At 41.9% G+C, this 16489-nt stretch overlaps 1 protein-coding gene across 4 annotated transcripts in view; it reads right to left on the bottom strand.

The window, feature by feature from the left end:
- TECPR2 (tectonin beta-propeller repeat containing 2) overlaps positions 1-16489 on the bottom strand; it is a 512189-nt gene that overhangs the window by 441917 nt on the left and 53783 nt on the right. For all 4 annotated transcript variants that reach the window (XM_078660212.1, XM_078660215.1, XM_078660213.1 and 1 more), the window contains 2 exons: positions 12830-13083; positions 840-968 (listed from right to left, as the gene is read on the bottom strand). In XM_078660212.1, coding sequence (XP_078516338.1) covers positions 840-968; positions 12830-13054 — 354 coding nt within the window. In that variant the 5' untranslated portion in view covers positions 13055-13083. The remainder of the gene's footprint in view (positions 1-839; positions 969-12829; positions 13084-16489) is intronic.

Genomic DNA, 16489 nt, shown 5'->3' with positions numbered 1-16489 from the left:
GAAACTGGTCTTGGATTGCTTGTGCTCCGGTTCAGAGAGGACCTGGCCTGGCAGTCTGGGCTGAACTGTTCCTCTTAGAGCAGGGTCAAGACCGATTTGCATTCACGCAGTCCATCCTTAACTTTTTTGTACCCTTCAGAAAGAAACACTTGAGAACCAGCATAAAACCACTGTTGCTTCACTATTACAACATTTCTTTTCCACAAAACACTCTGTAGTAGCCTCTGCAGCTTGTAGTTGCTAAAAACAACCAAATACAATTAAATGAAAACACAAGTTATGGACTAGAACAATAACCTGTGCCTACTAGCTCAGACAGCAAAACAAAAGTAAAGAGATTAAAGCTACGTAATTCAAGGAGAACAGAGGAAGGCTAATACAAACTGCTATCTTTTTGGGCCTGTTAAATGAACATCAATTTTTATTTTTCACACAGGGGCTGCAAAAGTAACAACGCTTTTGTAGGTGCCTTTGTTCTCTTACATACTCTCCATGTTTGTTTTATCCTGGTGGATGATACCTAAAGAAATGCAGTGAAATTTATTTTTTGACAAATGGTGCTGAAGAATTACTTGCTCTTATAGAACAGCTGCTTTGCTTCCTGGTGAGCAAGTGCAACCCAGACTACTCTCTTCTTCACTTCTATTGAGTCACAGTTTCTTCTTTCGAACATTTCTACATCTAGAAGCTGGACCTTGTGGACATGGGAAATCATAAATTCACATACTGCAAGGTGATACTCTGCCTCAAGCAGAAGGAAAACATTTCTTAAACTAGGGAGCTGGTGGGGGAAAGTACAAGCAAGGTGAACCTTGAGGAAAAAAATTATAATGATTTACCTGTTTATTTCTTCCAGGCAACGAAGAGACCAGCTGAAAAATGGCAACCCGTCCAGAAGCCGTACCAACGGCAACAAGGTCATCAAAGCAGCTCAAAAGTTTTGCAACAGTTATTGATTCAGTTTTTCCCTAGTAAGGCAAAAAAAACAATTGTGCATTGCTGTCACTACAAAGCAGGCACACAGGGAAAACAGAACAATACATACTTCTTTGAACACTAATGCTATATTTTGCTAACGTGTTTGACCATGTATCACAATACTTACAAAAATAGGTTTCATCACAATACTAACTCCTGTAATTATATAATACTCAGTTCGTTCTCGATAGATAGATAGATAGATAGATAGATAGATAGATAGATAGATGCTTTTTCAGGTATTTCACCTATGAACCAACTGAATGAACCTCAGCTTCAGGTGTGCCTTGGAACTCCTCTGATTACACATCATGTTTCTGATTTTGAGAGATGTTTCACTGTTGTTCCAACCATAAGCAATGAATGAGGTCACTGCTGTCATGCATGTGAAAAGAAACTCTAGGTGAAAAATGGGATGTTATATTCATTGTTTCCTTAAATTGTAATTTGAAGAGGGTTTGTTACGGAATAAAAGCAGGGGTGTTGCAAATTAATTGGTAAAGCTTCAGATGCAGAGGACCTGCATGGTGAATGACTAGGCCACATTATTGCTCTTATCCAAATGTACCAATTGAAATGTATCTCTCGGGTCTCATGTGGGTGTGATATCTGGGGCTATAAAAAAGCCCCTTATCTCCAAGCCATTGAGAATATCTGAGACGCCTTTTGGCAGTGCCCCAATTCACTGCTTCTTTTGTGATCCAACAGGTGTTAGTTGTGGGTTATATCACCGATCAGTTATTAATCAGTCCCTTGTTAAAATGGATTTCAATCTGGATTAATCCTCAGTGGGAGCTAAATAGGTTAATTCTGGGGAATTACATGCTTTTGGATGAAGCTAAACTGACCTCATGGTAGAACTATATCAGATGTACCTGTTGGGAATTGGGTCACCCAGAATTATATGACCACCGTGAAAGCACAAGAAAAAGTGACTTTACCTGGGTAAAAAAAAAACGGTGCCAGAGATCAGGCTTCTAGGAGTGCAGGGAACTAGTTAAGCCCCCGGTCCATGTATATGTTATCATTTCTACTTATGGGCTTACCGAACCCAATTTCACCTTCAACACAAATCCCCCAAAAGTGTTTTATGCTGACTCGTATTAGGTTGAACCAACTGCATTGGCTTCTAGCGGATCTTGTAGGCTGAAATAAAGTTGACAATTTATCTCCATGTAGCTACAATAACTTTTGAGACCAGGACACTATACATGTTGTCCTGTTCTCTGAATGTGTTTGCGTTCCCACCAGGCAATTCATTCTTTCACTGTTCAGATGGAAGCAATTTACTCAAGCCAGACCCGTCGTAATTTTCTTACAAATGCTACCCAATGAATAGGTCTACCTTAATGTGGCAAGGTTTTTAATGAATTCAGTAAGGATTAGAAAAAGAAGGGGGTGACTGGTATATTGCCTATTACAGGCAACTGTGGTTATTGGTTGATGTTTTTCTACCCTACAGTGCCATTGTTATGCCTTTTTAAATATATTCCTAATGACTTTGTATCTAAAAATGTATTTTAACCGTTATTGTGTTTGTTTGTTTTTTTAAATAGTGATACGAATTCTGTTTTTGATGTACTGCTACTTTGGCTTTTAACCTCATATGTAAATTGTTTTATTGCATTGTATGTAACTTTTATGGTTTTAATTAACTAATTAATGATTATTTAGACTGACTGAGCCACATTCCAGCTTAAATGGTAAGCAAATCAACTCTATGCTCCCAAAGAGTATAAAGGTGGCTGGAGGTAAAGTGCCTTTTAGCAATGGCACTCTACATTGAAGAAAGTACAGGCTTTAAGGGGGGATTGCGAGACAAGGACATAAGTAATGCTCTTATACGTTGCATGTGAGGTGAGGAGGAGCACCACACCATTTGGAGTGGTTTCAAGCAGACAGGGCTCATTTTGATAGGTCATAAATTATTGTGCTAAGGTGCTATCTTAAGCAATTTTGGTGGTTGATCTTTAGGAGGTTTAGGACACTTAACTACCAACAGCAGTACAGCAGGCATTTGAGATTGTGGTTAAGTATTGAGATCATTTTTAAGTTTATCTGGGTACCATTTGAATACTGACATGAGTTTCTGTTTGTTGTGTTTAGATGTAGGACATACAAGAAACTCTAATGATAAGAAAAGGCCAAGGTAATATGATTCAATACATTTTGTATTGATGTTATTCCAAATATAAAACAATGATAATAAAGCAAAACGAAACCCTGTTGATTACCCTCGTCCCAGACAGCACCCCTCAGACCCTTACTGGGTTCAGAGTCTCACAATGAGTAAAACAGACTCGAGCATACACTGCCTCATCTGGTGCTAGCACAGTATTCCTTCAGGTAAAAAAATAGCCATCCAAACATCTTACAAGCGTCAATAAGAGAGCATTCAAATAGGTAAAATCTTCAGTGCTCTTAATATCCTTCTGCATGTTCTCTTGAATCATGTGAATTTTTTTCCTGAAGGCAGCACCATAGCCTCCTAAAGGTACGCCTCGTTTCTTAAAAATCACACCGTTTTTTTCCATGACCGAGATAAACTTTAATACCATCCTTGCATGGTTGGACCTTTTGGTGTCCCCCAGCTTTCTAGAAGAACCTGTTTGGCCTTTGAATGCATCACAGTAATACATGGTTATTAGGGTCATTCAACTCAATATTGCACCTTCTAAGACAGAAGGTGTCTGAAGGATTATAACTGCCCACATTGCTCTAGTGACTCCTCTCAGAACCTCCTCAATACAAACACAAGATATATTATTATCCCTTTCTAATCACACCCTTCCCAACACACTTGTGGCCCACTTTGGTCAATAGTATACAGACACACAAGATGGAAATTCCACCTAAGTAATATTTTGTCCCCCACTTCCTCTCAGGTGCATGTGTAATTCCCTTTATGGGCATTCTGCAGTAGCCCTCTCCATTGTTGTTCATGGAAGCACTTCACCAGTTCTTCATCCCTAGTCTGCAGAAAATGGCACTCACAAGGCTTTCTGTCTGCTAATAACGTTAGAGATCAGATGTTTCTCGTGAAATACAGTCTGTAACAATTTCTCAAATGTCAAAAGATCCCAATAGCACCTGGGTTAATCGAGGGGTTGTGCCCACTGTGCCAGGTCAGTGAATATCTAAATCTCTCCCATTCATTTGGACTACAATCCTGTTTGGACTATTCAAAGGACTTGATTGGTCCCTTTACAGCCTAATAATTTTGAGTTTTAAAGCATAAATAAAACATAAGACAGGCATTTCCAGTAACATGCGTTGCTTACACCACACCCATCCCTCAACCTATCCGTTCCTCAACATTCTTCCTCCTCCCCTCCTCCTGTGCGAAGTCAATCCCCTCCTTATTCCCCCAGCACAGAGGCTTTTAATGTTTCAACACCAGTTTCAGGCTTGGTCCGTTTCTGAAGTTCCGTCCAGGCATTTCAGCCCCCTTCAGTCCTTTTTGAGACAGAAGAACACTGTATTCCATGTCTGACAAAATTCCCGCTCCATGTATGAAGGTGCATTATGCCGATTTCTGGTGACTCAGCAGTGGATACAATCTCTGTAACCAGAGATCAATCTGCACCTGGCCCCTCCCAGGCAACAGCAAGATTGTCTGCTTGGGGGCTAATAAGAGACAGGACAGAGTCTTCCCTCACATTGAATTTAGGTTAAATGTTTCCCTTCATAGGGGTCCCAGTAAAATGACCTCAGATCATCTCTCCAAATCTTTGTTTCATTTCTGCTAGGATTCCACGCCAAAATGCAGAGTCTTGGGAAGCTCCACATATTTGAGATTGTGCTTTTTCAGTTACACCGCATCCACCACAACAAGTGCATAGTGCCATCTACATAATATCTTAGAGGTTGTTTCCTTCCACTGTGCATGCCTAGCATAGTGGTTTACTCTCTGATAAACCTCTTCTCATTGCTTCATATCTAGGGCAATGCCCACCTCCTCCTCCTCCCATTGGGTTTGAACCAGAAATGTCCTTAGTGTTAGTAATGAATAAAGAAAGTGACAGAGGGCCCAATTTACACTTTGGTGGACAGGTTACTCCATCACAAACGTTAAGGATATCCAGTCTGCTGTTTTTCAAGTGTCACTGGATATAATACACTTGTAATATGATGGACAGGATATCCATCACATTTGTGACGGAGTGGCAAGCCCGTCAAGCTTTACATCAGGCCCACAGTTTGGATACTAGCCTTGTGGACAATAATGCACAGAACCTTAAAAAGGGAAGACTGCTATATTTACTCCCTTTTTAATCACGAATAGTAGCACCCACTACAGTATTTGTAGACAGTGAAATCTGTCTGCCTGGGAATGGGCAATCTCCTTTTTAATGTTCTCTATGGAGTTAATGGAATGCATGTCAAATGATCTTGAAAAACCGTCCAGAGCTGTAGACTAAAATCATAAGATGTGGAGCCTTTTGTGTAGTACTACATTTGGGGCCCTTTAGAAATCCAGCTTGGTCCGCAGTTATCATTGAAGGTATCAGCACGTCCAACCAGTTTGCCAGAAGCCTCAAAGATATTGGCTTCTAAGTTAAGCAGCAATGTGGGATGGTATGACATGCACAAAGCAGAGTTCTGGTTAGGCTTGAGAAATAAGGAAACTGTGGCTTCCTCCATGTAGAGTGTCCTGCCTGTAGAACCTCTAAACCCATTAAACAATTCAGTCAATGAGGTGGCCAGATGGGGGGAAAAGGATTTATATATTATGGCTGTAAAGTCGTTGAGGTCATGTACATATAGCCAGTGCCTATCCAGTCTTTGATGGTATTTGTCTAGTTGTTTACACTTAACCATATTAAAGTCACCTCCAGCAATTAACGGTCCTTAGGCAAAATCAGTTATCTCTAGTGATGCCTGCTCAGAAAGGTCTCTTGCCCCTGGCTGGGGAACTATGGTAAAGCTAAGAGGGGAACCATTGAGGTTGCCATTGCTCACTACTCAATCGTCTTCTACATCATTTTTGCTGGATGCCTCCATAAAAGGGTGGCCTGGGCCAATCAGCACCACCGCCTCAGGTATTCTCCTTGAGGATGACAACATGAGCTGGTATGGTAAAAGGCTAGACCAAATTCTTAAATGGTCCACCTATAGGAGATGCATCTCCTGCAGAAAGAATAAGTCTACCTTTAGGGTGGCTAGATCCTGCAAGAAGCTAGGTCGCCTGATCGGATTATTTAGACCCATAACATTATAAGTGATGACTTAAACTCCAACCTGGATGACCTCCTGTCCCTCAGGCAAAATCAGTGAGTGTAAAAGTGCGTTCATGACACGATCTTCCTTGTTGTGTGAAGGAACTGAGTAGAAGGTCATACAGGGGCTAACATATCTGTCCCAATTAATTTCAAGTGGATCCCGTTCCTGTCTGGTACACCCAGCACACTTTATTGGCACCTCCCTTCAGTGGACAGTCGTCATGCAATACTCTCCTCCACTGTCCTTCAAGTCTAGCTATTCTCTTAAATCTCATTCTTTGGTAGATTTAAACTTGTGTCAAGGTCTCAGCATAACCGCTGACTACCCAAAAGTGTAGATTGACCTCCATCTTGCTAGCTATAGTTTTCTCAGAGTCTGAGCAAATGGTCACCTGCCTCTTTTCCATTTCTCATGCAGGGATCGGCAGGGTCAGTCTTGGTCAAAGGCAGACTTAACTCCTTTCTGCAGAGGCAACCCCAGACTAAACCTGCTCCGGGAAGCAGCAAGCCCTCTGTCTCCCCTCCAAACTGAACTTGATTCTAAAGGGAAGGCCCAACTTACACCTGATGCCCTTGTCTCATAGGTGATCAGTAAGGGGTCTGAAGGCTTTTCATCTGTCAGTGTTAACATCAAAAACTCCTGAAATAACTGGAGTGCCCCCCTCCATTAAAAGAGATCAGACTCCTCCTCACCACCTCCAGATGAGCTTTGTTGATAATATAATCCTAACCTCAGGTGAAGTGGACGCTCACTAGGAATTCTGGCGCGAAATTCTTGTTGATATCATGGGGGTGTCCTATGAGCATTGTCAGCCCTATCTATTGCTCTTCTAGCAGCAGGTTTGGGGTATGAAGTTGCTTGAAGTCATTCAGCTGCTCATACATAGTCTCCTCTAGAATGCTTACCTGTCGCCCTGGTCAGATACATCTTTGCAAACCTCATTTAAATCATGCTGTAAGCTTATCTTGTCTTTGAGTTTGTTTAACACATGGATCCGAAAACTCTTGGTGATAATACTTTCCAAGCTATGGGATGTTTCCCAACAATCCTCTGGTATATCACCTTCTGTGTTGCCAAAAGTGGTATTTTTCCCCGTAGTAGGGTTTTTTAAAACTCCCTCCTGGAGCATTTTTTTTACATTCCCTTCTATCTTATTCTTACCACTAGTCATTGCAAGGGTTGTCAGGGGCGACTACTTCAGTCGCTGCTATCTGAAGAACTTGACTTAAAGTCCCCTACTTCACAGCTCCTGGGAACACATCTAATACTCAGCCACAGAACCCTGATAGCTGGACATCGAAGCAGGCACAGGTGGAAGTGCTTATAAATATGGGGGCTAGGGGTTGTAAGGGTTTTGGCCTGGTTCTCCATCCCCTCCCCCTCCCTTCAGAGGAGTTACAAGGATATTGAGAGGTAGGAGTCTCCTGGTTATGTTCTACCACCAACTAATGCCTTTTTCCAGCATCCAGGCCTAATAAAAGGTCCTGTCACTTCGGGGTCGACTTATACGAGTTCTGGAGGAGCAAAGCAATCGATCATGCAGGTTTGGGGCAGCCCAGTACCAGCAGGGCTTAATATCCAATGAAGGTAGTGAAGCGCCAAGGCAGCTCAGCTCATCTTTTTACGATAGTGGCCCTGGAGAAACTTGCCACAGGGACCTTCCCTCCAGATGCCTTACTCTCAGCCAGGCTGTTCCACTCGCTAGGTTCACAATAATAGCTCTCTGCATAGAGAGATCAGGAAGGTTCTGCATCTTGGATGCCATATGGTTATTTAGGAGAAGACACCCAGCAATGGGCGCACTGCAACACTGCAGATCTCCTCTGACCACTACCCTCCCCGATAATGCTGATCCCACAAGCGGGCAGACATCTGTCACTTTCTCTTCAGCACTGCACTCCGGTCTCTGCATCAGACTGTGTGCACAGTCATTTTGACATTCTAGTGGTGCACACCACGCTCTACTCTGCGTTGCTGCACCTTTGGTCAGCATGTTGGATCTGCCAGGAGTTTCCACCAGCCTCTGTAATATCTGGGGTCAACTTGCTTTACCGATGGGTGAGACGGTGTTGGCGCAGATTTGAATGCTTGAGAGGTGGCGAGTGGAAGCTCTACACATAGGCATCTGCCATCTTCTTGTGCCAGACTCCTTAAAAAATATTGCTAACCTTTGCACAGGGAGCCAGATGCAACTGAAGGAAGGCCTTCCTAGCTAGTCCCAGCTAAAGGCACTGTTCCCAAATAAAGCTAATTAAAGTGAGGTGAAGCTGACGAATTCTTACTTTATTCTTGTAGTTTCCCACAGTTTAAAAGTACTCTTGGTAAACAGCAAGACCAATAGAATAGAATGAGCATCCTATCCCACGGGATAATCAAGGTACCTCTCAGAGCGACCTTCCACATTAGTAGGATCAAAAAAGAACCATTGAAGTTATGTTACTGTCCTAGAAGAGCCCAACAAATAGCTAAGATGCAGACTGAGAGTGGGGCACAAAGTCAGGGATGCTCACCTCTTCCCCATTCCCTCATCTATATGTTTAGTGGCCTGTCCGGCTTCTATTCTCATTTTTCTGCCCCTTCCTATGAAACTGGAACTAATATGTTGCATCGTATAAATACATTTTTGCTGTAAAAACATAAACAGAGCTTGTAAGAGAAATATTATTTTTGGAAGCATGAACATTTGCAGATAATTCGCTCCATACAAATCAGACCTCATCTGTCAGTTATACCATGGGAATTTACCGGAGATAGAGGGCCATCAACATAACAGAAACATAAATGTATATGTATACGATATTTCTATAGCGCAAACCTAGCCAAATGGCAGTATAGAACACTGTACTTGGTCAAAGGCAAGCTTATCGTCAGCGAGTAATAGTAAAGGAAGCAGAGTAGTGCATGGTTAATGCATTGTGACAATGTGTTCTTTAAAGAGGCGAGTTTAACTCTTTACTAAATTGGAGCAGCGTTGGGGAGGTCCTGATGGATCCAGGATGTTGCTCCAGATCCTGGGTACATAGATGGAAAGGGCCTGTTGTCTTGTTTTTATTTCCGTTTTATATTTCTTAGTCTGTGCTCCGATGGTGTCCTGGCTGCGAGTGGGCCAAGAACAACCAGAGATGGTAAACTTGTCTGCCCTATGAACATGGGTGCTGGGTGTGATGGCTTTGTTACATGATGCAACTTGTTTTTAAAATAGTGCAGGTTGGCAAGGGGAGCCAACGGATTTCCATCATGGTGCGTGCGGGTGTGATCGCATTTCTTCAGGCTCTGGATTAAATATCCTGCGATGTGTTGGGTGCCTTCAAGGGGTGCCAGAGTGGAATCAGGTAGGTTATGGAGTAGTGAATTATCATCACCCAGATGCAAGAGTACAGTTACTTGAACAGAAGTTCTGAGGTCTTTTTCTGGAAGAAGAGGTCGGACTTCTTTAGAAGAGAGAGAGAGATAAAACTAGGCTGTCTTTGTTGTTTAACAATTGTGCCATGGGAGAGAGAGCGAGGTTGGTGTCCAGGGCGAGTCATGGTGACTGGAATTCCGTAAGCTAGGGTTCAAAACCAGCAAGGATCATGTCACTGAGCCAGGTTAGTACTGTATCTTGGTTGATGATCTTGGCAAATAATAGGAATTTTGTCTTTTGTTGGTGCTGAGCTTCTGGTAGGACCTGGACATCCATATCTAGATTTTGTGTAAGCAGTGTTTGAGGCGTTGGATGCCGGACATAGATGAGACTGCAGTGAAGTTAGATTTGCAGCTGACATCGAGAGGTTCAGGGCCACTGATTTTGTCATATTTATCTGAAAGTCAGTCACTTCCCTAAATTGGTAAATGGATTCTATAAAAGGGGCAAGGCACATCTACCCAACTTTAACAGTTTGCAAATTTTCTGTCATTCTCCCGTTCAGAGCCAGAGGCTCTAGATGAAACTAATGAGAAGCACCTTGTTTGGTGCCCTTTGAATATATACATTTGCTAATCCCTCCCATTTAACCTCAATCATGTTCCATAGATGCCATAACTTGCCATAATCCATTTAAAAAAGCTGGAACCAAATCCCTTTGCAAAATTGTAATCCTAAATAAACCTCCACTCTATCCTATTGAATGATTTTGAATTGAGGTAGGCATAGAAGCACAGTCTCCCTCTTACTCTGATTTGCAAAGTGAATTAACAAGACTAATAAGAAGGCAATAGGTCTGGCAATGACCTAACTTGGTCAGCTTGAACCAGTTTTGGCATTAGTCCTTGTAATCTTAAAGCTAAGAGCGTAGTAAAAAGCTTCACATGTACTTAAGCAGGGATATCAATAAGGTTCCTCAACATTTTTTCCAGGCTTTATGAGGACAGATCCACTAGCTTCAGACATAATTATTTTTACTGCTGTCGGTTTATAAAACTATTAGAAATCGTGATAGGAGGGCAAATAGTTGTGCGTAGTGCGATATGTAAAAATCCATGGAGACCCATAAGGCCCAGGGGCCGTGGATATTTAACTTCCTAATCTCCTTAATCACTTCCCCGTTACTCAACAGGTTCTACAGCTGCTCCCTCTGTTCTGTGGTGATCTTCTTTAGTCACACTGCAGCGTTGCAAATAGGCTTCACAATGGAGCTCCTTGTAAAGTGCAGAACAGGACATGAGCTTATAACAAAAGGGGACATCTATCTTGGATTGGGGAAAAAACAGTAGGGTAAAATAGTTTTTTGCTGTCATAATTAATACATTTTCCTGCATATGGGTATGCTAAAAGCTGGTATGCAGGAAACAAGGATTTCCAGTATGGAGCCAGTTGATGGCACTAGTACGTCCTCAGCCCGCATAGATGCTCAGTGGCACCACAGCAGAAGCTGCATCGATGAGAGAGCTTGGTGCCACCAAGGCAGGGTCCGTAGTGGCGCAGGTAAGGTTTTAGCCTTCCAAGGGCTTGATCAACAATCACAGGCCTCTAGAGAAGATCTGGTCCCTGTTGTGTGTTCCTCTGCAATATTTTACTGACCAAGCCAGTTTACTAACCTCGGCAAGTCCCACCGCCATCAATTGGGTAAAGCACCTCACCTTTGAGCCAATTATTCACTCACCTGCCCATGTTACCTCGATTTAGAGGTCAGGCTGGCCACCTCCCACTTTCTCACTGGTGCAGCTGAACCGCAGGGCCCTGCAGCTTCTCCAATGAAGGAATCAGCTGCTCTGGACCTCGTACAGCACTCCACCAATAACATATTCTGCTCATGCGACACCACAGCTTCTCTCATGTGCACTATCTTGGCTTCCACATGTACGGCCTCACATTTTCAACCAGCAGCCTTAATCCTTTGCCACCATGTACTCTTAAAGCTTCAGTCAGGCTTTGTTCCACAGCAATTGAATCACCCGGATATCCAGGTCCTGTATTTCAAGATCTTGCTATACTTCGGCTGTAGTTTTGAGATGAAAGAGGGAAGGCTGGGACTGAGGTCAAGCAAGGCATGTCCTACTCCACACCCTTCTTGGCAATGCCTCATTAAGCACAGTTTAATGTCCAGATAGAAGGGCACCCACAAATATGGGCAGACACCACAGCCAATAGAGACCAACTGATAAGAGTCAGTTAGGAATATGTAACCAAGGAATCCAGAACACACAAGCACATGAGGCCATGATAAAAGCAAAAGATAAAAACAAGTGTAAGCTACTCACACTCAACAAAAGAGACATGAGCCAATATTGTTTAATCCAGATATTAATATTGTACACAAGGAAGGAAGACAAACTAGGTCATGGTACAGGAGTCATCAGAGTGAATATATTGTGGAAATTATTTTTTTGTCATGCGTAGTCAAGCGCACAGGAAGAGGGACAGATTTGGAGGTATCCATATTGATAACCCTTTACATTGCCCCATACTGAAGGCCAAACCTGGGAGGACCAAATTATTTTCAGGTGATCAATTAAGACTAATGCCAGCCAAATACAACTGGACTGGAATTCATTAGATAACGTCACTTTACATGTATAGTGGATCCTTACCAACATAGAGAGTGCCAGAGTGGTACAGATCTAAAGGATTTGATGATCCAGGTGCTGTTGATTGGTTTACTGTGAAAATGGTGGCTTATGAGCAGTTTGCTGCTCTTAAACCTACTTGAGTCGGGTCTCAGTACTCCTAACAGTAGTACTGCAATTTATAATTCTAGTCCATACGAAAAGGTGCCTTGGGTTAAGGAGATAATAATGTTGAACCACACTAAAACAAAAGCTGCAGGGATTATATTATTTGAGTAATTCAATGATTTCAGAGTTTGGGGATTGTACATAAATTAGGGCTGGGTTTGGTGTGGGTACAAAATGATACATTTAAGTGTTTACTACAGTCCTGGAAGGGCTCTGGTGATGTTGGTTTTGACCAAGAGCATTAGGAATACATAACATCTTCAACTGCTGACCATATTCTTTTTAAAATTGGGATAAGCGACAAACACACAGTACGATTAATAATGTAATTGTTCATCATGCAGCTGTACTTGAGTGATTAATTAGGAGACGATGGGTGAACTATAGATAATTTCACTACATGCAGAACTTTCTAAAAAAGAAATCATGCAAGTCAAACCTGTTCTTAAAGCTTGGAAACATTTGATATGCTTACCTCCAAGTTGTATTTTTTCATGTGATTGGTTTGTCTGCAGTGCAGATACAGCATCCCAATGCTGCTGCCAATAGCAATATAGTCCCCATTGGCATCAATGGCTGTTAAGTAGACCAGAACAGATCGAAAGCCTTTCTGGATCTTTGAAGGGATGGCATTGAGAATGGAATACAAAGGACAAAATTCCTTAAACACAACATCTCCAGGCCCGTAGACAGATGCCATGGCAGTCACAAACAGGCCCAGTCATCCCTCTGAAACACAAACAGGAGCATAATCAGTGTTTACAAGGAAACTCCCCAGCCTATCAGAGGTGTTCGAAAAACAAACTACAAACCATCAGAAATAAACATTATAAAAGACACATTTTAATCAAAAGAAGAGAATCAAATGATAAATAACCTATAAGGGTCCTTATTACAAAAACAATTGTAATAACAAATCTTACTTGCATCCATATTTGGTTATCCTACAATTGAATGAAAATAGGTACTGAACATGGAAGGCAGATTAATGTCTTTGATAAAGCCTTAAGAAGGAAAGTAGCATTTAACTAGATTTCTTTTCTTGGTTTAACTTTGTTTTGAGAATCTAGATTATCAACTAGGAAAAATCAAGGCAAATTTCCCACACAGGTAAATAACACAACATCCAAGAAGCAAAAAACAAGTTTCAGTAAAGAATCATGGCCTTAACGCTTTAATCTGTGGTACAAAGAATAGGGCTTTTTAAAATATTTCGTATAACGAACCTTTATTGATTAAAAAGACAGCAAAAAACAACACAAACTGGGAAAAAGGTAAGGATGTTTGAATGCTTAAAGAAAAAGCAAACTGTGTCCACAGCAATAATAGGGAAGACTAAATCCAATGCTAGTATACGCCGCCGGATGACTGCGCCCTAAGAACACTTTCAGGTTGACTTTGGGGGAGTGGGAAGGGTAAGAACTTGTAGTTCACCTTGTAAATTGTTTTACCTTCTAAGTCAGTCATTTTCCTAGATGTAGAAAAGTAGTGGTGCAAGACTCGGTCATTTTTTCTAGATGTAGAAATCTTTCAGTGGTGCAAGACCGGATGTTGTTGCTGCCGAGAACTCCACAAGGTTAGAAAAGTTGAAGTCAGGGCCTCGATAAAGCCTTGAGTTTTAGTGCTAAAGAATCAGATTAGAAGACTAGACATCCTAAAATGTCCTTGCCACTGGAGTAATTTCGATATTTTTTACTGTTCTTCTACACTATGTGTAGGCTTGATCAATCACTGTTTTAAAGCTCAGTATCATCAAGCATAGCTAGGCTGAGAACCATGGCTGGGCAGGGTTCCACAACAATAACACAAAAAGTTCTGACGAGAAGACCAACCAGAACATCTTGTCTGACAATGTCACAGCTTTCTTAGTCCCAGGTAGGTAGCAAGCAGACCTCTGCTCCTTATTGTCTCCAAACGTAATAGAACTTTTAAAGTGGTGGTTGCACCCGAGTACTTAACTTGCAAAATAAATAAGTGCCAAGGCTCTTATCAGGAGGCCACTGCACCGTGCACCACATATTGCCCCTGCTATACTTCCAATGATAGTAACAACACAACTACTAACCATCAAACTCCTACAAGTGTGACAATATGGACAATCTCAAGTCCACAAAGCTGTAAGAATGCCTTGCTCTGAAGCTAATAGTAATTTTTTATGTATATTGAATTAATAATTAACTGTTGTCGTGGTGATCTATAAATTAGCCAGACAGCGCCACCTTACAAATACTAGTGTTGACAATCAGGTGCTTGTGTCAAGCACTGGACACAACTGGCTCAAATTAAGCACTGGTGCACCCAGATATAACAGTACTACAGCAGTGGTAAGGGAAGGTCCTGAAGCTATCCCCTGACCTTCCTAAAGTTTCAGATGTTCGCTACATATCTGGCAAAAAAATCCCAGTAAATGCTAATCTAGATGCTGCAAAAATAAATATTTTCTAGTGTATTCCAAAGTCAAGATATATAAATATGGATTTTAGAAACAAACCAGGACTGCAAATAGAAAAGGCTATTTCAGCTTACGCAGAAAACAGTGCATTTGATTAGTGTTACTCCTGAAATATTGCAAATATATACTTGGCACGTCTTGCTTGTAACAATTAGGTACACAGGTCTTGGCTTCAAGATGCAATTTACAGATGGCTTACTTAATGTTAAGAGTAAAACTTCCTGCTTCAACTTGGTGAACAACAGTCCAGCACTGCTTGAGCAGCCTTGGCATCTTATCTTTAAGTTTCTCTCATGTAGGTGGTGAAAAGAAACATTATAAACTACATGTAGCATTTGACCTTTACACTCCCTGTGACTCTTTAGGAACCTTACAATATAGTGCCGAAGAAACACAGTTTTTCTCATACTGAAATATAGTTGGTAAGATTACATCTCACGCCACTACTACCCAAACCTAGATGGGCTGCACAGTTGAAATCAATACTCTAAAGACAGGAAAGATCCCATTCAGTTGTAGGTGCCTGAAATCAACGTATATGCATCTAGTTTTAACCTTTTCTATTCAATGGTGACAAATACATACATGTTCCTTTTTTCAGTACCTTAGCTTTCATAAATAATGCATTATCTTTGAGGGGTACAGCAGAGTTGTGGAATGCTATTAAAAATCTACTTTGTCCAAGGGACAGGATGCTTCTGAAATCTACTTGTCAAGTAAAAAATAAAATCAACTAGTCCCTTTTGGCTACATGAACTGTTGTGACAAATTATGGCAGCATTCTCATTATATCAGTACTCTGATAACAGCCTCTTTGCTAATGCCAGGTTCTATACAGGTACTGGAAGTAGGCGGGAAAGAACGGTTTTCATACCTATAGCCAGTGTGCTCTGCAGGCGCCGTGCGTACGTGCACCGTCTTGCTACTTCCAGCACCCACGAAGCGCACGCGTTGTTCCCAGGCTTACTACACATAACATGGAGATTTTGTATGTAGGAAGGCCTATCTCTGCTTTCTGTAGTATAGCAGTGGTAGGTGGCCTCCGGCTCCCATGACAGCCCTGTCAAGTCTATATGCTAGCCCCCCTTGGTCTCCGAACACCCAACCATTCACAGTGACTAGTTGGGAGGCCCAGTAATACAGTTTGACATTGGGTATCGCCAGTCCCCCCTCGTATACTACTATCTGGAACTTACACAGGGCAATGCGAGGCGCACCTCCCCCCCAGATCAGAGTTCGCAATTCGGCCTCTAATTTCTGGAAGAAAAGTGGTGGGACCAGATAGGGTGTGTTCTGCAAGACATATAACATGCGGGCCAGTGTCATCATCTTAAACAGGGCTGAGAGGCCCTTCAAAGTAAGTGGAAGCATCTGAAAACGCTGGGCATCGCTGATAAATGTCTCTAGTTGCATCACCAAATTCCGCTCGAGAAACTCTTGCGGGTTTCTTGATACATATATCCCCAGGTATTTGAACCGCTTCATCGCCAATGGGACATTAAACCTAGTTGTTAATTTTGGGAGGGTCGCCTAGCAGAGGAAACAGGGATTTGTCCCAATGTATTTGATACCCAGGCTGTTCTCCGAAAATACGAAAGATTTGTAATATCCTGTCAATAGATTATCTTGGCTTCGTTACGTACAACAAAATGTCATCTCCATATAGAGAGATGTGCTCGTCCC

The sequence above is a fragment of the Lissotriton helveticus genome, chromosome 9, assembly GCF_964261635.1.
Source record: "Lissotriton helveticus chromosome 9, aLisHel1.1, whole genome shotgun sequence".
Classification (NCBI taxonomy): Eukaryota; Metazoa; Chordata; class Amphibia; order Caudata; family Salamandridae; genus Lissotriton; species Lissotriton helveticus.
Note: the sequence above shows the minus strand (reverse complement) of the source record. Positions and strands in the feature narration are given on the sequence as shown.